General features: G+C 39.9%; 1 protein-coding gene across 4 annotated transcripts in view; it reads left to right on the forward strand.

Moving 5' to 3' along the window:
* Nucleotides 1-6,524: 6,524 nt before the first annotated feature.
* The window catches only part of LOC138792866 (ATP-binding cassette sub-family C member 5-like), a 101,692-nt gene continuing 83,054 nt past the window's right edge, over nucleotides 6,525-25,162 (forward strand). Inside the window, exons 1-9 of one of the 4 annotated variants that reach the window (XM_069970868.1) lie at nucleotides 6,525-6,701; nucleotides 8,512-8,667; nucleotides 12,787-12,934; nucleotides 13,880-14,113; nucleotides 16,589-16,762; nucleotides 17,021-17,168; nucleotides 18,328-18,476; nucleotides 20,347-20,454; nucleotides 22,887-23,222. In XM_069970868.1, coding sequence (XP_069826969.1) covers nucleotides 6,619-6,701; nucleotides 8,512-8,667; nucleotides 12,787-12,934; nucleotides 13,880-14,113; nucleotides 16,589-16,762; nucleotides 17,021-17,168; nucleotides 18,328-18,476; nucleotides 20,347-20,454; nucleotides 22,887-23,222 — 1,536 coding nt within the window. In that variant the 5' untranslated portion in view covers nucleotides 6,525-6,618. Of the gene's footprint in view, nucleotides 6,702-8,511; nucleotides 8,668-12,786; nucleotides 12,935-13,879; nucleotides 14,114-16,588; nucleotides 16,763-17,020; nucleotides 17,169-18,327; nucleotides 18,477-20,346; nucleotides 20,455-21,758; nucleotides 21,843-22,475; nucleotides 22,500-22,886; nucleotides 23,223-25,162 lie in introns of those variants that run through there. The other 3 variants (XM_069970865.1, XM_069970867.1, XM_069970866.1) reach the window with 3 other exon arrangements.

Below are 25,162 nucleotides of genomic sequence, written 5' to 3' on the forward strand. Positions count from 1 at the left end.
GACCCAAGGGTACTATTTTTTATCTTTTTTATCTCTATGGATAGGAATCTTAGCCAAAATAAAATTATTTGTAGGATTACAGTAATTTCCCCCCAAATTATATATAATAGAAAGAATGCCAAATAACAGATTAAAATGTCTTAAAGTGACTCTGTACCCACAATCTGCCCACCCCAAACCACTTGTACCTTCAGATAGCTGCTTTTAATCTAAGATCTGTCCTGGGGTCTGTTCGGCAGATGATGCAGTTATTGTCCTAAAAAACAACTTTTAAACATTCAGCCCTGAGTCAAATTGGTGTGGCCTAGAGTGCCTGTGCATTAGGCTGGCACAACCTCTCTGTCCCTCCTCCCCGCCCTCTTCATCCTTAGGAATGCCCCAGGCAGGTATTCTCCTATTCATCAGCTGTGTGAGGATGGCACATGGTCAGAATCGTTAAGGCACCTGTGCAATGTTCACTGCAGAGGAATAGGAAAAATACTGCCTGGAGCATTCCTAATGATGAAGAGGGTGGGGAGGAGGGACGGAGGGGTGGTGCAAAATTAGGGCACAGATACTCTAAGTCACGGCAGTTTGACACAGGGCTGCAAGTTTAAAAGATGTTTTTTTTAGGACAATAGCTGCATCACCTGCCCAATGCACCCCAGGACAGATCTTGGATTAAAAGCAGCTAACCGAAGGTACGAGTGGTTGGGGGGGGGGGGGCAGATTGTGGGTATAGAGTCCCTTTAAAGGGGATGATATGTCCCTGTAGTTACCTACGTCCTAATTGCAGCACTGGTATTCCTATTTTTCTAGGTGCTGCAATTTTGCAGCAATTCATTCCTAAAGTCTGCAAATGATTTCCTTTGGTGCACTGGGGGCGTTCCTCTGCCCCCTACCTCGACAGCCAGTATGAACGGCTTTTTCTTTAACATTTATTTCTTGTTGCAGCAAAATACATAGATTCTGTCCCTACACACATTCCATTAGAAGACTTATTTGGAGGAATTATACTTAGATTATTATAAGTTTTATTTTGACATTGTTTTCAAATAGGAGAAATCTATGTCAAAATATGCATGATTATTTTATTCACCATCTACACATAAACCACCTATCCATTGGACCTCCACAAATTGATAGGAGGAGGTTTGCAAGTCCTTCTTCCTCCAGTCAGGCATTTAAATGGAGTGGCTGCCGTTACGGCACAGTTGCCATTTGTCCCATGCCTGATGACGCCCGTTTTAGGGCAAAACTAGTTGCGGGGACAGTGTGTGTGTGTGTTTGGTTTTAACGGCAGTGCTGCTCCCATATAATATGGAAAATATATATATTCTATACCATCTTTCTGATGGTCCGTTAGGGATATTTAGATATTATCATCTGTGTTTTTAGCTCACGTATCTTAGTATTATTTAATAGCACAGCTCATCATGTTTTATAGGAGTTATTAAAGGTTACGTTTTATTAGATCGGGGAACACAAGTTAGGGAAGCCCCTTGTGGGCTTATGGCCCAATGTGTTTGTACATCAGTGAGATTTGCATTCATTTACAGTGCCTTTACATGGCACGAAAAGTTGAGGTTCAGGCGTTTTGTCGTCCTTGGCTTATTGCTGTCACTTTTTCTTGCAACACTCCTGGCCAATTATTGGCCTATGTAAATGACCCTTAAAGGGAATCTGTCAGTTCCCGAGCCATACCTGAGGTGTTGACAGTGTGCTGTGGCTGGCAGCCCCCAGTGAGCATGGTGCCTTTTGGTAATTTGCCTGTAAAGTGGATAATGAAGAGTCAATTACAGTAGGAGACTTGAGATAGAGACCGTGCATAATCCGCTCCACTGACAAATTACCAAAAGGTACCATGCTCACAAGGGCACTGCCAGCTACAGCACACAGTCAGTGCCTCAAGTAGGGCCCAGATGCTGACAGATTTCCTTTAAGCAAGGTTTCCATTCTTATTATTGCCATCAGACCATGCCCAATATTTAAATTGATTGGTCTTCTGGTTGGCCTCCTCACCAGGGGTCATTTTACTTCAAGACAAGTCTGGAAGTTCTTGCCTCTCCATGGCACTAGGTGGTGGGTGTCAAGAGGTAGTGCCTAGAGCACCATTAGCTCCAACTACAGTTCGGATTATCCTGCTATTTGGACTTTTCCTGTTTATTAGTTTGCTCACTGCCTTACAACTGATCAACTGTGTGAATCAGCTTTGTATGACTCCTCCGCTTTCGGTTCAATCAGAGTGGGGGTTTCTGATTGGTTAGCCTCTCTTTAAAGATCTCTGGCTTTTACAGTGTGATGCATATTATAAAGTATCCTTTTGTGTTTGAAAGGGTTCTTTAGTTAATTTTTTTTCTGTGAAATCAACTGGTGTCAGAAAGTGCCAAAGATTTTTAATTTACTTCTATTAAAAAATCTGTGCTCAGTATTTTGCTACCATGTTCACACACTGTTGAAATTTAGTGGATGGCCGCCATTTAATGACAAATAATTACTGTTGTTTTAAAACAATGGCCGTTGTTATTTGCCATTAAATAGCGGCCATCCACTTAATTTCAACAGTGTGTGAACATAGCCTTTCTGTATTTTCAATCCACTCCTGGTTTTGGTTGAAATATACTGAGCAAAATACTATGCATACTAATACATAGCATCAAATGTTTAAGTTAACAAATTCTAAAAAGGGATGCTGCTGTATGACAGCAGAATGTTTGCCATTGACTTACAATGACTATGTTTTAACAGTTCATATAGAGTATATAAAGCGCTTGGCACTGTCTCTCCTATACGCTGTTGTGTGGGCTGCTTGCGTGCGTCTTGGCATGTATGACGTGTATGGCACTATAGGTGGTGCTCAGCAAACAAACCATCCAATGTACGAAGATAAGAAACCGAAGCAGAAGGCGGCAACTCACCATACAAGTGTGGCTTTATTCAAGGCAAATCCCGTTCATTGGTTCACAGGCGTTTCACGCTTCTGCACATCAACTGGCATTGTAATACTGCGTATTACAGAATTACGGTATTACGAGGCCAGTTGAAGCACGGTAGCGTGAAACGGCCGTAGCCTCAGTGGGACACACGTGAGAAGTAATTGCCTTGCCTGTGAACCAACGACTGGTATTTGCCTTGAATAAAGCCACACTTGTATGGTGACTTGCCGCCTTCTGCTTCGGTTTCTTATCCTTGTATTTATGACAATGTTTTTGTTAACAGCAAAATGAAACCAACTTAAATGGAAGCAATGAAATGCAAACAGAAAATGTTATGTGAAGCCAGCCTTATGTGTTTGGGGGCCTTCTGACAGCTTATGTTAGGGGAGAAAAGGGTTCCACATTTTGGATTTCCAGTGCCGATCCTTTTGTTCTCAGAGAAGTAAGATTTGTATTAACAGATAATAATTCATTAGTTTACAAATAAAAAAAGACTAAATACATATGAAAACATGTAACTTGTAAAGTAGGATATTTGTGTGATAACATTTTCCTTGCCCCCTTTTCACCAAAGTGAGACATCTGCTGTTTGCCATCATGTTCTAAAATGTTCTTCCACATTCTTCTAAAACAGAACAGGTGGACACAGATGGTACTGCTATCTTCTCTGTTTTCAGACACACTTTTTGCATGTACCTTTCTCTCTCCTTCATGATACAGTCACCCCCCACAAAAGAGTGTATTAGTTTATTAATACTTATTAGTAGCAGGAACATTTAAACAGTTTTGGAGCTCCTGGCATCATAAGGACACATGATGCCGGGAGGTCTGTGATTCCGGTCCTTAGCACATCTTTCATGCATGGACTGTGATCACGGAATGTGAGAATGCCCTCTAAGGTTGTGTATCAGGCACAATTGCAGTTCTTAAACACAATCAATTAAAACAACATTTACTTTATTTTTTTCTTTAAAATACACACCTGACTAGAAGTTGCACCGCTGGTTTGCATAACTGAAAACATAACATTTTTTTTCAAGTTAATACTCTTCCCTGGTGGTCTAAGGCAGTGAAGGGGTCAAAGTACTTGTCATTTAACACTGTTCATAACTGTACATTATACCCACACATACACAGCTCTGCAGCATGCACAAAACACACTCAACTCTGCTGCATCAAGCATGCACAGCTTTGCTACATAAACATAACCACAGACACACACATTGCTACTACGCCAATATACAGACACAGACCTCTGTTACATCACCATAAACAAACAGCTCTGCTTCATACAGACACACACAAATTTAATACAGATTGTCCCTACTTACAGTATCCATGGGGAGCCCTTCTCCCAGTCATGTGGTTAATCACATGACTGTAACATCATAAAAGATCCTGCAGGTCCTTTAGCTTTCAAGATGCAGGCACTTTTGAATTATTTTCTTGCTAAAAAGTGTGTCTTTTAAAGCAAAAAATATGGTATTTAAAGAGTACCTGTCTCTTTAAGAAACATCTAACAAATCAGAAGTTTTGATTGGTGGGGGTTACAGATGAGCAAATTTACAGTAAAGGCCCTATTCCACGGAACGATTATTGTCCGTATTCAGCCGATATCAGCCGTTACAGCCGATAATCGTCCCGTGTAATAGGAGGCAACGATCAGTCGGCTGATCATTAAAGTCGTTTGTCTTTCAACTTGTTGAAAGACAAACGACTTATATAGCAGTGATCTGCTGCCGTCACTATGTGGAATAGGAGCGGCGGCAGCAGACTGCCACTATATCCTAAGGGCTGCCCGGACGATCAGTGATCACCCGGGCAGCTCCCCTGGCCCTCCCCGGACTCACCCGCTCGCTGCCGCCGCGTGTAATAGCGGCAGCAGCGAGCAGAGAACAAGGAGCAAACAAGCTCTGACAGCGCTCCTTTGCTCCTCAGAGTCAGCCCGTGGAATAGAGCCTTAATAATGAAGCAAAGTGCTTTGTTATCAGCGCATCAGCCGGCTGCTGCCTTTTAACTGACTGCTGCTCCGTGCTGCTCCTCCCCGGGTTCTGGGAAAAGCTGGATCCAGTCCTGGGAAACTTCTCCCAGTTTCCCAGGACTGGATCCAGCTTTTCCCAGCACCTGCATAGGAGTGTCACTGATAAGTTCCGTGCTGATAAGTTCCAGCAGATTCCGTCGCTCGGCGGCACACATCTCCGCCCGTGCCATAGACACCATTCTATGGCCGGGACAATTCCGCTGTCCGCCGAAAGAATTGACATGTCACTTCTTTCGGTGGACGGTGGTAACCGCCGACCACAGAATGGTGTCTATGGCATGGGCGGAGATGCGTGCCGCCGCAAGTGGCAACGAGCGACGGAATCTTCAAGAATTTATCAGCGCGGATTCAGTAGTGTGAACCCACCCTTAGGGTATGTGAACACTACAGAATAGGCGAAGATTCCACAGTGCAGATTCCACTTAAAGTTCTGCCTGTCCCATTGATTCAATGGGATTTCTCAAGCGCAATCTGCCCAATGAATTGACAAGTCGGATACATTAAAGGGAGCCTTTCCCTCTGGAGCCGTCACTCTCTATGGGCATCGGACTCATCTCTGGGTAGCGCGCGCACAGCTTCGGACAGAGATATCTCACTGGCAGGAGCGGGTCGAGGAGCGGAACTTCTCGGAAGTGGTGAGTATATGGGTCTGCACCAGGGGGGGTCGGCCGGGCTCTGTCCCGGCATGGGGGTGACAGGTCTCCTTTAAGGATACATATGGATACATTAAACCGACTGTAATAGTGATATCAACTATCAATAAAAATGTATTTTTGTGCATGTAGTATGACCAGGGAATAGGACTACACACTCGCAGAGACTCAATTACTATAGGTACCGTACTCCTTTTCAATAAACTTTGCTTTCGGTGAACCAGTTCAGCTATGTGGAGAAACGTAAACTAGTTCATACACAAATGTACAGCCAGCAGGTGGCGACACTGTCAATTTAATTTTTTTTTTTTAACTCTTACCTACTTAAAATCTTATCTTAAGTATTTTAAAATGAATAAATAATTTGACAGAGACTGTAAGGTAGAGTTGACTGTAATTGAAGCACACAGTTTTTTCAGTGTCTACTGACTTGAATAACCCCTCAGCATGGTGTATTAAAGTTCACAGTACCACCTGTCAGCTGGGCTGTGTTTGTTCAGTGGTATTATATATAGAATGGCACATACTGGGAACTGCTAGACATTGTGGCTGGTTGGAAGCAGAGGGGGATTTTATTATGTGAGCTGTTGTAGTTCCTGTTAGTACGTGTCAGTGTCCTGGTCCTGTGCTCCCTGCTAGAAGTCACTGATAGTAAACAGCTACCAGTGTTATTGGTGTCAGCTTCTTCTACCTTTACTGTATGTGCTAGTTTGCTTATTTGAAGTTTGGTATAGTATTAGCCTTCTGGTTCATAGGCTTATTACTAGTAGTTGACATGAAGCTGTATGAGGGGGTAATGTAGTCATTGTGGCTAATTTTGGCACAGTCCAATGTCCCTTCAGGCTGCTCTACTAGAAACTTTTTGCAGTGTCATGACTTGACACAGTAGTTTATACACTCCCAGGGGGTGCGCTTCATTGGAAGTTATGACAGCCTGTCACACTGCTTGTTCACTTCTCACCCACAGGTTCAGTACCAGGCGTCATAATTATACTACTCTGAAAGTAACATGGAGACACCAGCAAAGAAGAAATTTACCGTCAGGTATCAGCACAGCCTGCCTGTACTCAAGCCATTCCGTACCACTCACAGGTAACTCTGCTAAGTGTCAGTCTGATTTATGGGAGCTACGTGTTGTCTCACTGGTTTATGGGTTGTAGCGATAGCTGGAAGTCATACAAAACTTTAAGGCTACACAGTGTACAGACTAATATGTGTATAATGCAAATAAATTACATTTATTAGCATCTTACTATAAGGTAATGTTAAAATCAAAAGCTTGATAGGAAGAACGGTGACTTTCTGTTTAGGCGCCATCCCTTAGGCAATGTTCACACACCAAAAATTAAGGTAAATTGCAGCCGTAATTTCAACATACTAATGTGCTCTATTGAAGCCAATAGGAAATTGGCCGGCAGTGTACACACCATAACGGCTGTAATGGATTACTACCCTCTAAACAATGAACATATTCATTATTTGCCACCTGTTTTTGCAAAATACATCAGTTTCTTTTAATCAGCTTACACATTGTTTTATTATTAGCTATGAACAGACACAACTTTTCTTTGCCATTTGTCGGGAAGGAAAAAACGCCACAAACACTGCCTCCTCATTTTTTTCTCTGTTTCATAACAGTTTTTTTTCTAACTTTTTTCTCAAGATTGTGTATTAGTATAGGCGTTTTTTATTTGGTGTTTTATATCTCCTGCATTTTTCTCTTTAAAAGTCATGTTTTTCTTCTATCACAATTTCTATTGAAGAATTTGGGGAAGAAACACCAACATACATGCACGCATGCCATTTTTTCTGGCTTTCTTTCTACCTTCATTCATTTAGCAAACTTGCCGCCCGGATATGCCCGCTCCTTCACTCCCATGACAGTTCGCTGTCTAGGTTACCGACCACTCTCTGCTCTAAAAATAGTTGTCTGGCTGGTGTATATATTGCCATAGTGTGTGTATATATTATATATATATATATATATATATATATATAGTATATACACACTATGGCTATGTCCACACTACATAAAAGCACGGCCGCTGTTGCTATCGGAACACTGCCTTTACTGCTATGGGATCCCGGCCGGAGCGTATACACATTGTGCAAATATATATTTAGCCTGATGTGTCCTACAAGTTTAAAACGAATGTACCACAAGATTCAGTAGATGAGTAGATTTCCACACCATCTGATTGTCGCTGCTGTGCAGGCTATAGCGGTGCCATCGGTTCCTCCTACTGCCACCCAGATCCCAAGAACTTTATTTTGTAAATAAGCAAATGTGATAGTTTGGTACACTGGAGGCGGGCCCAGCATTCCCAGTGCACCCATATCTCCTCCCCTTGGGGACACGCCATCCTTCAGAATGAAGTGTCCCCCCCCCCCAGCCTGATGTGTCACTGAGGAGAGGAAATATCAGTGCACTAGGGGTGTTGGGCCTGCCTCCAGGGCACCAATCTATCACATATGAGGTCTAGCTGGCACCGCTAGAATCTGCACAGCTGCACGGATCAGATGATACAGAAATCTTTATCTTTATCACTTTAACTATTTACAGAAATTTTGAAAACTGCCAGACCAAAAATGGCACAAAATGGGAAAACAACGCCGAAGGCGAAAACAATATGTAGAATGGTGTTTCCTATTTACAATATATTTCATAGCTAACATCTGGCCTTTGCCCCCCTACCACCCCGCCTCCAGCCTACAAATTGGTACTAAACCATCACAGTTTGTGTTTGTCTTGGTTACCAGCACTTGTTAACTGAATTAAACATTTACATAATAAACATATCATAATATTTAGTTATTGTTATTGTAATTTGTCATCTTAGCTGGGACTATAGGGAGTTGTAATAACAAGGATCTGTGTAATAATTTTAAATATATTTTGTAGTCACCAACATCCGATTGATAATGCTGGCTTCTTTTCCTTCATGACTTTGAACTGGATCACTCCACTTGCCAAAAAGGTTTACAGTCAGTCTAAACTTCATGTCAGTGATCTTTGGGGTCTGCCGTCACAAGACTCGTCAGAAGTAAACAGCTGGAGGTAAAAGTTCAATCTGTCACATAGTGATATGTGTTCTATATGTCATTCTGTCTGTCTGCCTGCCATGGGTCATTAGAGATCTTAGAAGTTGTGCTCCAATAAGGCCCCATTATGGGCCCCTGGCCAGTTTCTTATGACCCAAAAAGTAAAAGTAAAGGGTATTATATATAATCTTGATCTTATATTCTCTTGTCTGTTTTGCTTTGGGGCCCCTACTGAGCATCGTTCATCTACTGTAAGAGAAAATAATATGTTGAAAATATTGTTCTCTACCAAGCAGGAAAATTGATGACCGGGATTCAGAGAAAATCATAGGCACTTGACTAGACACAGTCTATAATAGGTGCAGAACCTTTAGTCATGCCAACGCCTGTTAGCTGTATTCAGCAGATCCCTCTCAATTGGATTTTGCTGAAAAATTGTTGGTAGGACACAAACATCCCCTGTATACAGTAGTTTAAATATTTTTACTGTCAAAGGTCAATTTAGAGATGGAATAGTACAATAGTTCATAAAGAATTGACAGATAAACATCTGATAACAAACAAGTAATACGCACAAAACTTTATCATATATACAGTCTACATATTACTTCCATCCATTGGTTAGCTTTAAACCATGTGCAAAGAAAACTTAGAGGGAAGAGGGAAGAAAGAGGGGAGTAAAACAGAGAAAGATGTTGAGGGTTTCATTCCAATGTAAGAATTTCTGGTAGTGATATGTTGTGTTGTGATGACGAGGAGCTACCTGGAGTAAGCCAAGTCACCATTAGCATAATGATGGTTCTAATGACCAAAGTTAAGAGCATCATAAGGATCTATGATGTAGTTAGTATGAGTCACTACCAGTTAAAGTGTCACTGTCGTGAAATTTTTTTTTGCAGAAATCAATAGTCCAGGCGATTTTAAGAAACTTTGTAATTGGGTTTATTATCCGAAAAATGCATTTTTATCATGAAAAAGCAGTTTGAAGCTCTCCCCCCTGTCTTCATTGTTCTCCTATGGAGAGAGCTAAATAAAAGACCAAAACAGGACAACAAAGAGTTAATCTACAAATCCCTCACGGGATATCTCCTGTGACCATCACCAGTGACCTGTCTAAGCTCGGATTACAGCTGTCACCCAGCTCCGTCCCTGTAATCCTCTGTTATCTGCTTTCTGCTGCCGGCTAACTCCCTCCTTCCTCCTTCCTCCTCCCCCCTCCCCCCTCTCCCTAGAGCAGACAGGGTACGACTCCTGCAACAAGTCACAATTTTCAGATTTTTCAGAGTGGATGAAAAAGAGGAAGGAGGGGGGGGACCTGGGAAAAGGCTTTTTACATGCAGATAATGGCAGATTTGGCTAATAAACCCAATTACAAAGTTTCTTAAAATCGCCTGGACTATTGATTTCTGCCAAAAAAAAAAAAAAATACGACAGTGACTCTTTAAGTTTATATAGTCATAATACCAGCATACAAATGCCCCCCTTTTTCATATTTCGTTAAAGCAACCTTAGTGAATTTTAGGGGTAACCTATTGTTTTGCTGGTTACACATAACATGATAACTGGCAAACTCCTACTTTTTTAGTGATAAATGTACAACCTATATTGTTGTTGTGTCCACTGTTCTGTTTTTGTTTCTTATGCTAGGAAACCAGACAGCTTCCATTTGGCTCTGATCTTTCATTCTGTTCTCTTCTTTTAAATCAACATTTCCAAAACCTAGTTGTCTTTGTACTTATGCTACAAAAATATTTTAACTGTCATATAAACTCCTAATATTTCAGTAATGCTTGGTATAAAATAACAAGTTCTAACCGTTATAATCCTTCATACCAGTAGTCACGTAGTGTTGAAATAGCAGAGCAAAATCCCCATTAAAAGCTCTGATGTGAAATGGAGGCAAATTACTATGACAGTTGGCTGACATCCATAATTCTGTCCCCACCAGTTTCTGGTGGTCTCTTCTAGATTTTTTGTACACATAGTTGTCTGCATGCGTGCCAAAAATAAATATATTAATGTGGATTTCTCTAGAATATTTGGCGCATCCACTTGTGGAAAAGATCTCCAACTTTATAAAAAAAAAACATAAGTTTGTTTTCCTAATTTTTTTTCTTTGTTTGTTTTTGTCCCATAATGGTGACAGTGTACTTTTATTTGTGTATTTTTGTACAAACCATGATAAAAATGTAATGTAACCCTCTCACTACTATATACCGTACACACTCTCCCAGGGTCCTCCTGCAGTGTCTTCAGGTCCACTGCTTAAGGCTAATGCCCCCCCCTCCCTATTATGTTCTATAGGGGCAGTAATATATATATATATATATATATATATATATATATATATATAAAAATAATCTTAAATTACCAGAGTACCCCTTTAAAACGGCTTATGACTTTCGTCAGAGTAGTAGTTTGTCTTCTTAAAAATACAAATAAGGTCTGATCATGTAAGTAAGGCCACAAGGTACTATTCATATGATTACATTGACATCCTGGCACCTGTCCAGTGTGTGGTAAAAGTCATGAATGTCCCAATAAATCTGTTGAAAACATAACCTTGAACTTTTGTAGCCTTTGTGTGAGTTCATACAATGAAAAAGGTGTTAAGTGAGGTAATGGCATATTTATAAGTGCAATTAAATGAAAATAATATTCTTAGCCTTTACCAATGCAGAAATCATTGGGTTAAAATAGTAAATCTCCACATATATTGGAGAACTGTTTAAAGCAGTGCTTCTCAATTCCAGTCCTCAGGCCTCACCAACAGGTCATGTTTTGAGTATTTCCTTAGTATTTCACAGGTGATATAATTATACTCAGTTCATCAGGTATTATCACAGGTGATCTTTGTATAGGATATCCTCAGAACATGACCTGTTGGTGAGGCCCGAGGACTGGATTTGAGAAGCACTGGTTTAAAGTATACCTGTCGTTCCAGGTGAATTTTTAAGAACAGCTATCCTGGCCAGTATAAATCTTGTATATGGCATTTGTCAGCAGACTTCCTTCCTCCTTTCCTTTCCTTTCTTTTCTTTCCCCCCCTCTCTCTCTTTCTGCACTCCCCCTGCCATCTTTCTCCTCTCCCCTCAGAGACTCCTATCTAGTTCGAGGATTAAATTACAATTCATAGCCAGTGAACTTTTTTTTTCTGATAAGGTATATTACAAAGTTTTTTATTATATTATTATAACACATGCCTTTACTATAGGTATTGCAACTTTCATGTGTGGTAATGATATATATGATAGACAGCACAGGTACTGTACATTCACTGCCCAACTCCTCAGAATATTGGCCACCTTTAAAAGGTGTTTGTCATTTTAACTACCGTACATTCTGACATGTCATAGTCGCATGATATACAGTACAAAATTGAAAATAAATTAAAGCTGTCACTACGTGTATTTGATAGTGGATGCAACTTCACCTGGACCAAGAATCCAGTATGCCACAAAAAAGTCAACATGAGGGTATGATCTAAAAAAATTTTTCATTCATCCAAATGGCATGGGTGGAAATATGGCATTTAAAAAAAAAATTCAGTTGGATGACATACAATCCCATAGAAAACCTCTCCTACTCTGGACAGTTCCTGTCTTGGCCAGAGATGTCAGCAGAGAGCACTGTGTCAGGCTTTAAATAAAACACCATTTCCTACATAACATACAGCTGCTAATAAGTATAGGAAGACTTAAGATTTTTTTAATAGAAGTAAATTACAAATCTATATAACTTTTTGACACCGGTTGATTTGAAAGGAAAAGATTTTCGCTGGACAACCCCTTTAATGGTTATAATTTATTTAAGCAATGTATTAGCAAAAAAAATAAAAATCTTTACATAATTTATACTATTATATTTGCTACATTTAGAATTGCCTTTGCCCTTGGGAAACCAAATCCATTTACAGCCCTCTTTACTTGCCTCTAAGAACTATTCCTATTGGAGATGCTACAATTTGAGATTAACTCTACCGAAATTGAACTCTTATTATGTTTTTTATACACTGGTATCTCAGAAACGCTATAAAAGTATAAGTAAACTAGCAATACATATAGTTTGCAGTGTATATGCTTTTTGGTTACTAAATATGGGTCTAAATAATGTTTTTTTCTCTCCATATAACCAGACTACAGAGGCTTTGGGAGGCAGAGCTCCAGAAGCATGGGAGGAGGAAAGCATCTCTCACATGGGTGCTATGGCGTTTCTGCAGAACCAGATCCTTGCTGTCTTTATTGTCTCTGATGATCACCATGATAGCAAACTTTATTGGTCCTGTAAGTTCATGTTCTGTTTGCCTGGAAATAAGATATAGAATGTATTGCTACTGTGTGCTGTAAAGGTAGTCTGAGTCCTAAAGACTGTGACTGTGGAAAGTTAGACCAGCCCTATACAGCTATACCTTGGTTTAAGAGTAACTTGGATTGAGAGCGTTTTGCAAGAAGAGCTCACAGTTCAAAATTGTGACTTGGTTTAAGAGCTCCCTGTACTGGGTGGGAGGGGAAGTGGGGGAGGGGTATGGTCTGCATAGCAGGGTCTACAGCACTGTACTCTGACCAAGGTAGTGTCCCTCACCTTCCAAATCATAGCAGATCCACTGCAAGCTGGGGCTTGCATCAGGGGACAGGACTGTAGCTGTTACCCCTCTCTCCCCGGACAGAGAGTGCTGCTATACTGTGGCCACATCTGCCCTGCTCATTCCTTTATGCTCCCCGCAGTCTCTGTCCGCCCTTGTGTTTCCCATCCTCTCCATTACTGTACAGTAACTTATAATATCACATATTCTGCTGTTTCTAAATGTTTGTTTCATTTGTTTTACATGTTATTCAGAATAATAAATGATTATTTTTGGGGTGTGGAACCAATTTTCTGCATTTCAATGATTTCTTATTGGAAAATTTGCTTTGCTTTAAGAGTGGATTTGACTTACAAGCACGGTCTGGGAACGAATTATGCTCGTAATCCAAGGCACCACTGTATATATCTAAAAAACATATGTGAGTGAACAAATTAGCCTAATCTAGGAGTCAAATTCCTATGAGAAACCCCTAACCCCCCAAATAGGAAAAAGAAAGAACCTTCTCAGTGCTCAGACTAGAATAAAGATTTTTCTGAACGTAAAAAGTAGGGATATTTCTTTACCAGAGTAGATACTAGAGGGACAGGTTATGGCCTGTATTATGGAGATGTTTTGTGACTATACTTTTTATCTTTTCCTGCAGGCTATCTTTATTCGTGCATTGCTGGAGTACACAGAATCAGTTGAATCTAATCTGCTTTATGGGCTGTTTGTAGCATTTGGTATTTTTATAGCAGAGCTTGTAAGATCTTGGTCTTTTTCACTGAACTGGACAATGAATTATAGAACAGGAATTCGAGTAAAAGGAGCAATATTAGCTCTGGCTTTTAGAAAAATCCTAAAACTTAAAGTATCTAAGGATATTTCAACAGGAGAGGTAAGTTATCTCCTAGATGGAGAACATTCAGTGTACCACTAATGTATTTGATTTACGTTTAGAGTGAGTCTAAATTTAAATGTACCATCACGTACATTGCTTTAAGTGTTTTATATGAATAGACCACTCCCCGCACACCGACTCGGTCTGAGGCCCCCCCCCCCTAGCGTTACAAAATCCCCTCCCCTCTGTTATGCTGCTCTATTACAATCAATGAAGCCGTGTCATAGAGGGGAGAGGTTTCTCACACTCAGGGCCCAGCCTTCAGTGCTTCAGGGAGGCTAACGGCATTCCGCAGCAGACAATTCCGCTGCGGAATTCCGCTAGTTTTGCTCAGTGGGAACGAAGCCTAATTGCTAGACGTTCCAACAGCAAGACTCCCTGTGATAAACTTATTGTTATGGAACCTCCAAAATGCTTATGCAAAGTGGCCATTTATAGATAAAGCACCAAACCGTTAGGTCTTCTGTCTCATTTGTATTCTGCTACATAATAAAAAAAGAAAAAAAGATAAACGTACAGTTAATGGACACTACTAGTTATCCCCACAGAAATCCATCTTTAGTAGACTTTTTTTGTGTTTTCATTGTGTGTTTTTATTTCACAGTACTGATGTTCTTACATTACAAGTAACATATAGACAACTAATATTTCATATTGTCATATTGTACGTAACCCTTAGAGGACCAGGCCAATTTCAATTTTTGCGTTTTCGTTTTTTCCTCCTTGTGCTTAAAAGGCCATAGCAGTTGCATTTTTTCACCTAGAAACCCACTTGAGCAAATTCAATGTGTGGTGAAATTGAAAAAACAAACAAACCACATTTCTTTTATTTGGAGGGTTTTTGTTTTTACGCCACTTGCCCTGGGGTAAAACCTGACTTGTTATGCATGTTCCTCAAGTCGTTACGATTACAATGATATGTAACATGTATAACTTTTATATTATGTGATGGCTTGTAAAAAATTCAAACCATTGTTAACAAATATATGTTCCTTAAAATTGCTCTATTCCCAGGCTTATAGCGCTTTTACCCTTTGGTCTATGGGGCTGTGTGAGGTGTCAGTTTTGCACCATGATCTTTACTTTCTATCGGTACCTTGATTGCGCATATGCGACTTTTTAATCGCTTTTTTTTACAATTTTTCTGGATTTGATGCGACCAAAAATGTGCAATTTTGCACTTTTGCTTACGCCATTTACCAGATCAGGAATGTGATTAATTAATAATTCGGGCGATTACGCACGCGGTGATAACAAACATGTTTACTTATTTTTATTCTTTATTTTTATTTATAACATAGGGAAAGGGGGGGTGATTCAAACTTTTATTAGGGGAGGGGTTTATTTATTAATAATGAATTTTTTTTTTAATTTTTACACATATACTAGAAGCCCCCTGGGAATTCTAGTATAAGCACACTGATCTCTCATTGAGATCTATGCTGCATAGTTATACAGCATAGATCAATGAGATAGGCACTGGATTGCTTCCGGCTGCTGCAGCTGAAAGCAATCGAGTGTCGAGCTCGGATCTGCGCCATTATGGCGCAGAACCCGGGCCGAGCCGGATGTGTGGATTGCTGCTCCAGGACAACGTCCCGGGGGGGGGGGGGCAGCGATCCAACCCACTAGACACCAGGGATGGGCTGCAGTAAGTAATTGAATGCAGCTGTCAACTTCATCTGATTACTTAATTAGCGGGCACAGCAATCGGACCATGCCCGCTAATAGCCACGATCCCGGGCTACGATCGGCACCCGGGACCGCAGCGGTTTAGAGCGGGGGCGCCGTTCTAAACATCCCTAGGCGGCCAAGGACGTACAGGTACACCCAGGGTAGCCTAGGGTTTAAATGAGAACTGGATAAAATGGTGATGTCACGACCCGACTCCCAGAGCTGTGCGGGCTGTGGCTGCTGGAGAGGATGATGGCAGGGAGATGCTTAGTGTCCCCCTCCAGTGCCCTGTGTCCCTCAGTGTCCCCCTGCCACCATCCTCTCCAGCAGCCACAGCCCGCACAGCTCTGGGAGTCGGGTCGTGACATCACCATTTTATCCAGGAAGTGAAGCCTTGATGCAGTAGTAAGTGCAGGGAAAAAAAGCACTTTATAAGCATTTCCCATAATAAGTGTATATTGGTGATTTGTATAACTTTTGGGGGGCAATACGATACTTTAATAAAAATCTTCACAGAACTTCTCCTTTAAGTACAATATGACAATATGAAATATTAGTTGTCTATATGTTACTTGAAATGTAAGAAAATCTGTACTGTGAAATAAAAGCACACATTCTGTTAAAAGTTATGAAAACAATATTGTTATTTAATACACCAACTAAATGATATGAAAACAGTGTGTGTTTATCGATATCCACTTGTTCCAACTATCTTTCCATTTCTTTTGCTATGTCATACATCACAATGCATCTTATTTCTCAGTAGCCACATATTGTGATAATCGTTGTGTCTTTCAGCTAGTCAACATGTGTAGCAGTGATGGTCAGCGATTATATGAAGCCGCCTCGATAGGTTGTATGCTTGCCGCTAGCCCTTTCATTGCACTCTTAGGACTTCTCTACACTGTGTTCTTTCTGGGACCTACTGCACTCATAGGATCTGCTGCATTTATCTTATTTTATCCATTAATGGTAAGATTATTTGTGTCTGTGCTCACCTATTGTATGATTATATACCAGTTTATGACTAAATGTGTAAATATTTATATATATATATATATATATATATATATATATATATATATATAAAACTGTAACGGTAAGACCTAGGACCTCATGTAGCGACAGCACCCACAAAGTGGGGGAATCTCAAGGGGTCCAAATAATTTCAAACTTATCCATATTCTATTATTCAAGGTCCTCTTTTATTTGTCTTTTATATGTTTTTAGATGCTGGCTTCAAGGCTAACTGCATATTATAGAAAAAAATGCATAGGGATCACAGATCAAAGAGTACGAGTTATGAATGAAATCTTGACCAACATTCGATTTATTAAGATGTATGCATGGGAGAAAATATTCACATGCAATATTCAAGGTAGGCACTGTTTGTGCAGAAAGTGTTGTGTTGTGTTGTATTGTATTATTGTTAATATTTTACCCATCCCTTAGGGTGCGTTCACACGTACAGGATCCACAGCAGATTTGATGGTGCAGATTTGATGCTGTGATCAGTTTCGTTTTTGCGTTTTCGTTTAAAAGGCCATAGCACTTGCATTTTTTTACTTACAGACCCACATGAGCCCTTATTTTCTCCGATCTCACAGGAGTAACAACACCTGTGCAGTGCTAAGCTAGTGTTACTGTGCAAGCATAAAAATCAGAGCTAAGGAGGGGGACCTCACTACTTATGCATATAAAAATATAAAATAAGTAGGAGGCGATGAACAAGCCGGTGAACGGGTTGCACAGTGGTGAGGAACATCCACTCCCCCCCCCCCCCCTAGTACACCAACAAGCTAATTTACATATTTCATTTTGATAAAAAAATACTACAAAACGACACCACAGATAAACATAAGACACCAGTACTGGTATTGCTTCCCCTTCAGGTAGGTAATAGCATGTTTTGTATGTAGTTTCTCTTTAAGGCTTCCAAATCTATCTGTTTTATGTTTTACCACCAATAATAAAGAGTTTAACCACTCAATAAATACCAAACAATTGAAAGCCATTATTATTTAAAAACCTAAAAATATGAATGTCCAAATGTCATGAATGATGGTTTGTAACTGCTAACACACAAATGGGAACTAGAGGTGGAAAAAGCACAGCTCAAGTATTAGTATTCTTTAGGGCCCGTTTACACTACGGATTCAGTGCGGAGATTCCGTCAGGACTCCAGATACACGTTTTGGCAGAATGCCTTTATCAATGGGGTATGAATATCGCTGGGGGAACTGTAATCTAGATCCCACATATCAGAATTTTTAGGGCTTGCCTGACTAACATGATGTAAAATGTACTTAACCGGACAGCGCATTAGGTCATAATAAAGAAAAAATGAAAAGATGTCCTCATATACAACATACTGAATATTGCTTGTCACCATTTATAATAGATATCATGTCATTGCTGGTAATAATTGAAAGAAAACACAACTTATTTATGAAAAAGTATATATAATTATCCCAGATGTTATGATATATTGTGTATTACCAGGTAATAATGATTAATAATACATCCTTCTTTTATAGCCATCAGGGGAGCAGAGAGAGCTCTCCTGGAAAAGGCTGGATATATCCAGAGTGTCACATCAGGCATAGCCCCTGTAGTGGTGGTGGTAGCTAGTGTATGCACTTTTACATTGCATATGGCTCTTGGATATGATCTGACAGCACCACAGGTAGGTACTAGATTAATACTCCATCTGTACATTAGGTTAAGTCCATAAGCATCACAGCTTGTAGCTTATAAAGTTTTGACATCAAAGTTTTACATTTGTTTTTTTTTTTATTCTTGGCATCATCAGGATAAGGCTAGGTTCACACTGCGTTTTCAGCATCCTTTTAACGGATCAGTTTTTTGCAAAAAACTGATTGCAAAAAACGGATGCATTTGTGTGCATTTGTTTTTGATCCGTTTCTCCATTGACTTCTATTATAAAAAAAACAGATCAAAACAGATGCGTTTTTTTTGACGCACAATAAAGTACTGTTGAAACTACTTTTTGACCGTTTAAAAAAAACGGATCCGTTAAACGGATGCTGAAAACGCAGTGTGAACCCAGCCTAAGCTATTATTAAGCTAACGTGTACAAATTACATTGTGATATGCATCTGCATCATCTGCATCTTTTTTACAGTCCCACTGTATTCTAGTGGTTTCTCAGAGATCAGAGGGTCCCTGAGGTAAAACTCAGAGTTCAATGCTCTTTAGAGTCCCCTTCAGGCTAACAAGTTATAGGATGATATCCTGAAAAGCCTTACAGACAGAATACTTTTTACAGCTCAGCATTTGCTACAATGTATTTAGTCAAGGCAACCATTAAAGGGGAACAGTCAGCAGGTTTGTGCAAACTGCAACCTGACGATATCCCCCTTCAGCTCTTCTGTCGGTCCAGCCATTTCAGAGCATTTTGATGCACAGCACATATACAAATGAGGTCCTTAGGAGTACCAGCCCCACATAGCATAATTCTCGGCCCGCCCTCCACCTCCTGAAAGAAAAAAAAAATTAACAGGTGTATAAAGCAGGGTTTTTTCCACCCCCTAAAACATGTAATAAATAATGACTGTATGCCTGTACTGGATTACAAACATTACTGTGTGTGCGCGGATTGTCAATTCCCCATAGATTTCAATACAGCACATTATTACATTGAAAATACAGCTGTATATTTCACTAAAAATTATAGGCTTTTAAATAACTGTGTGAACATCGTCATATTGGGGGAAATTTATTAAAGGGAGTAAAATATAGACTGGTGTAAACTGCCCACAGCAACCAATCACAGCTCAGCTTACAGCTCTGGTAAAGTGAAAGAGGCGCTGTGATTGGTTGCTGAGGGCAGTTTATACCAGTGTATATTTTCCATCTTTTGATAAATCTCCCCCATTGTGTGCATACATGGTAAAAACAAACTTTTTTTTACAATTTATGTACAGATGGCTGTTTTCCATAGATGTTAATGTAGCACATTATTAGATATGAAAAATGGCCGTATTTTCCCCCTTATTTTACCAGTGTATTCTCCTTTTATTTTACTGTGTGTGAACATAGCTTGAGGTTACTTATTCTAGCCAGCTGTGTTTTTACAATGGGTCTAGAATTAGGTTACCTGGGTCTCCTGTGGAGGAATCACAGGGGTTCGGCTGTCCGTATCCTAGCCAAGCTTCCTATGGAACTACCAGGAATGGCGATCCTTTTTTGTAGATTATCCTAAATTGCAATTGTGACTAGAGATAAGCGAATTTACATTATTAATGAAGTGAAGTGATTCGTTAGCTCAGCAGTCGGCTTATTAGCTGGCTGCCTTTAAACTCCGGGTGCCTGGAAAAGCTGGATCCAGTCCTGGGAAATGTCATGTGTCTAATGAACTGTCTCATACTGTATGTCTATGATTTTTTTTTTTTTCCAATAGATTATTTGGAATTCTTTTGTAAGATGTTTCAATAGCGTTAGTGGTGATTGTTGATTTCAGACACTGCTTAAATGCATGCAGCTATGGTACAAATAATGTCTCCTCTTTCCTAATGTAAATGTAATTATTACAGGCTTTCACAGTTGTCACTGTGTTTAATTCCATGACATCAGCTCTCAAGATGATACCACTTGCTGTAAGAGCAGCCTCAGAAGCTTCTGTGTCCATCTCTAGATTTCAGGTTGGATTGTTGCTTCATTTCTTTGGTGTTATATTGTGTCAGTTTCCGTCGGCTTTTATTGATGAGTTTTCATTGTGTATCTATGAATATCATATAAACGTATGCATAGACATGTAAATAAAATAGAAAGGCCTCAAAGAAGCAAACAAGTGAAAAGCAAGATACCACCTATCCCCTGTCCCTACTTCAGTGCCTTGTGTAACAACATTTAAATCTGTTGGCGCAATACAAATAAATATATTATTATTATTAATATTATTTACATAGTAATGTTGTTGCCACTTACAAAAATCATATATCCTATTTTTCTTGTGAAAAGGGATGCGGCCTTACATTTGGACTAAGCATATTTTTGAACAACAGCAGGCTAAAGGGGTTATATGGTGCTAGTAAAAAGAATGTGCTCAGGGGGGCTTAAAACCAAGGACGAACAAGGTTCACCTGTCCAATCCCCCAGCACTGCAATCATGGTGGTACCCTGCACATCCTGGTCTATGTCTTGACACACAAAATATGTCTGCCCTCTCAATCACTGGATGTTGCTGGTAAAAGGCCACCGTGTTTTTGTTTTGGTCTTCTCATAGAGGAGACAAACTGGATTAGAAGGATAGAGATATAAAATGAACCAATTACAGTGATTTTTAGTTGATTTTTTAATGGATAGTGTTGACAAATGTGGGTAATATAACCATAGACTACCTCTGTGCTATAAAAGAGCCCCATCTACGGTGCTATCTTTATGCCTAGTAAACATACTTTTTACATGCATCAACTTTATAGCGTACTTGTATGCTAGTCTTAAATAAAGCCCAGTCATCTTTTCATGGCTGGATTTACTAAGAGGTGTACGCCAGTTATGGGCCTGGCACAGGCTCTGTGCAACAGATCTACATGTTTCCAGCAGGTGTAGATTTGTATAATGATTTATGTCTGTGAGCATGCCTCCTCCCCACCTTGCCACGCCGCCCTTCCCACCTATCAGTCGAGAGGGGGGGTTAAAAAGGTACTCCGGTGCTGATAAAAAAACAAAACAATCAATCAATCAATCAATCAATCAATCATATACATAGTTTTTACCATCCCTCCTGAGTCTGTCTCCGTTTGAATTTCCTGCTGTTTGCAGGTCCCTGAACCTCCAGTTAGTGTCTTCATTTTTCTTCACTTCCTGGTTTGGGCTTTCCCATGATGCACTTTGTCTGCTGTGATGCCTAACTGACTCTGTAAAACTGTTAGATGGCTTACATCTTGTTCAGCCAATCAGAACTGGGCAACCTTAGTCATCTGACAAAGGGGGGCTGGCTTAACAGGGTTTAGACCCGCCTCCCTCTTGATGATGTCACTGTCACGAAATGGCTGCCACAGAGCAGCCTGGGGTCAACAGTCACTAGGTAAGAATGAGTTTACTTCATTTCCTGGTGGGGGATAGAGGGGGGAAAAGAAAGGGAAGAAAGGCAGATAGGTGATTGATGCATATTACAAAGTTATATAACTTTGTAATGTGTTTCAATTACTGGGAAAAAGCTTTTCGCTGGAGTACCCCTTTAAGGCAGACGTACACCGGGGAGAAGGAGAGAATCTGCACCCTTTTCCTGGCATATGCCAGGGGCGCAATGATAGTGTTAATAAGAGTAACAACTTGATCATCCGTAGACCTGAGGTGCCTTGGTAGCTGGTTAGGGGTTCCTTAGAAGACATTAATAGCAATTGTTGTAATGGGGAATGTGAAGGGCTTCTCCAAGAGAGGAATTATTTTTGTCAGAAGGCTGAGAATTACTGGTGTAGAGTGGAGGTTTTCAGTCCTTTCTGTGCTCTAAGCCACCTAAATACAGCCATGACGTATGCTGTATCAAAATGGAAACAGATTTGGCTTTTATCCTAGTGCTAATTGGCAGTGATATAGTTTTACCCAGGAAACCAACTTCTACCAATACTTTGATATCTTTGGCAGCTGGGATTATACTAGTGTAGGCCAGGGAACATAAGTATTCACTGACAAGTGGGATGGCAACATCATACTCCTGAGCATGCAGTTGGGGGAAACTAATGTAAGGTTATAAGGTCGAGTTAGAAATCTGAAGACAATGATCTATGACAATTGGTCGTTATATGTGTAACTAACAATCACTTATACTTATATTACACCGTTTATATAATAGACATATAAATGTAAGTCTTGTCATTTCATAATAAGCACTGTATTTGACAAGAAATCACTTCATCTTTATCTAGTTTTTCTTCTGTATAGATCATAAACATTTTAGCCATAGACAATCCGCATATTGTTTTCATATGTCATATTTTACATACTGTTTTATATTATTGTGATACTCCCAGACTGTATATACTTCTCTAATGTATATATAGCTATGCTCAGATTACTATTCTCTATTTTATTTGTATTTTCAATATTTTAATTTTGTTATAAATGACAGCGATTGTTCTTGATGGAAGAAATTGACGCTGAGAGTTCTGAGAATAAAGAGCCATATCCCATAGTTGAATTTCAAGGTGCATATATAACTTGGAGGTCAGGGGCACTGGACAAATGTAAGGATGAGAAAAACCGTATAACCGAAGACCAAGCAGCAGAAAGACAACTTATTCAGCTTACTCCGTCACATCTGGGAACTGAGAAATCTTTAACTAATGGCAATCCAGTTGTCGGGACTTCTGAAGCAAAGCTAACTCCCTACTCCCCCAATGACTTGGCTGTTCCTGTATCAGTGGGTTCACCTGTGCTTCTTAATATAAATTTTTCTCTGGAAAAGGTAATTTATAATTTCTAGTAGTTTGCCCTGTTTACATAATCTTTTTGTACAGTACTAACTTTACTTGAGTATGCAAACTATATTATAAGTTAAAGAGTTTCTACTAATGATAAGCGAATAGTGAAATATTCGAATATTCGATATTTGTACGAATATCTCCCTGATATTTCACTATTCAATCGAATATTCGATCCTATTAAAGTCTATGGGAACAAGTATTCGATTATTGAAAAACCTCTATTCGACTACTTGGAGGTTCACCAATTCCACAATGACATCTCAGGAAAAGGGAAGGGGGATGTGAACGCTTATCGAATATTTATCGAATATTCGGCGTACTATTCGATAATATTCGATACTATAGAATACCTTACTATTCCATTGAATATCTATTTGATCGAACAGTATTCGCTCGTCACTAGTTTCTACCAAGACATTTGTATTACAGAGATGAGCGCAACTTCAAATTGTTCAGCATTTGAATACTGGTGGCTGGAGAAGTTGGATGTAGCCCTAAGGCTGCCTGAAAAACATGTATACAGCCATAGGCCTTGTTCGCACAACATATTTTTTCTTTTAATAACAGCCATTATTGCAGATTGCAACACTGGCAGTTAATAAATGAAAAAATACATTGCATTGACTTTAATGGAATCCTGGCCGGAGTGTATACACACTGTATGCACTCCAGCCGGAATTCCTTGTGGCCACACAAAAAACTGACATGTCAGTTTTGTGCGGCCGCTATTCATTAAATAGCAGCCGCACAAGACTGACAGAGCAGACAATGTAAAGTGCAGCTCCAGCTGCACTTTACATTGTTGGCTATGGTGAATGTGCCCGCATTCCAATTTAAAGGAAATGAACTTCATCCAGCTGGTACTGCAGTACTGGCTGGGATGAGCTTCACTGACAGCGGCCATTCTGTGACACGGTCGTGTCACAGAATGGCAGCTGTCATACATAGTGTGAACCCAACCATAGGCTGTATCCACGTTTTCCTTGACCCCTAGGGTGACATCTGACTTCTTTATCCACCGGTAATCAAACGCCGAACAATCAGACTTGAACACTCAATTTGTGCTTATCTCTAATTATAAGCATGTATGGTAGTATGAAGGCAATTTATCTACCAATATGTGTGTAGACTGTTGAAAGAAACCAGACCGTGGAGGGAACAAACATGATAATATGCACAACATACAAACTCCATACAGGCTTATAGTCTGCATCTTGCAACATTGCATAGTTTTCTGTAGTATTGTTCCCCAGTTCTGTAAATTGTACAATCTTTGGTCATGATGTGATTTATGTAATATGATTGTGGTGATTTACTTGTGAGATGCCCAATTCTTATCCAATTGACTTCCATCTGTCTGCATCTATGAATTAATTGAATCACTTGTAGTCACAGATAATAATTCATATAGGGATCAGGGTGAGAACAGGGCAGGGCGATTCTACCCCTAAAGACATAGACAATGGCAGTCCTAGTCTAGGCTGAAAGAATGCAAAGTTGATGTGGGTAAAGGAAGGCACATAAGTGACGCTGATGTTGATAGAGCTAAGAATTGTGTTAGATTAGTACAAGGATTTAAAGAGTCACTGTCCTGTTTTTTTTTATTTGCAGAAATCAATAGTACAGGTAATTTTAAGAAACTTTGTAATTGGGTTTATTAGGCAAATATGCAATTATCTGCATTCAAGAAGACTTTCCCTAGGTCCCCCTCCTCTCTCTCACTCACTGCTCATTATCATGGAAATCTTGACTCTTTTACATCAGTCAGCCCTGTGTAACCTATGGAGAGGGGAGGGGGGAGGAGGGAGATTAGTTGCTGGCATAGAGCAGAGAACAAAAGATTACACAGCGGGACCTGTGTGAATGCCAGTATTTAGAGGTCAGAGAGGTCAGTGCTGACTTCAGAGGAGATAGCCCAGTG

The sequence above is a fragment of the Dendropsophus ebraccatus genome, chromosome 5 (genome assembly GCF_027789765.1).
Source record: "Dendropsophus ebraccatus isolate aDenEbr1 chromosome 5, aDenEbr1.pat, whole genome shotgun sequence".
Classification (NCBI taxonomy): Eukaryota; Metazoa; Chordata; class Amphibia; order Anura; family Hylidae; genus Dendropsophus; species Dendropsophus ebraccatus.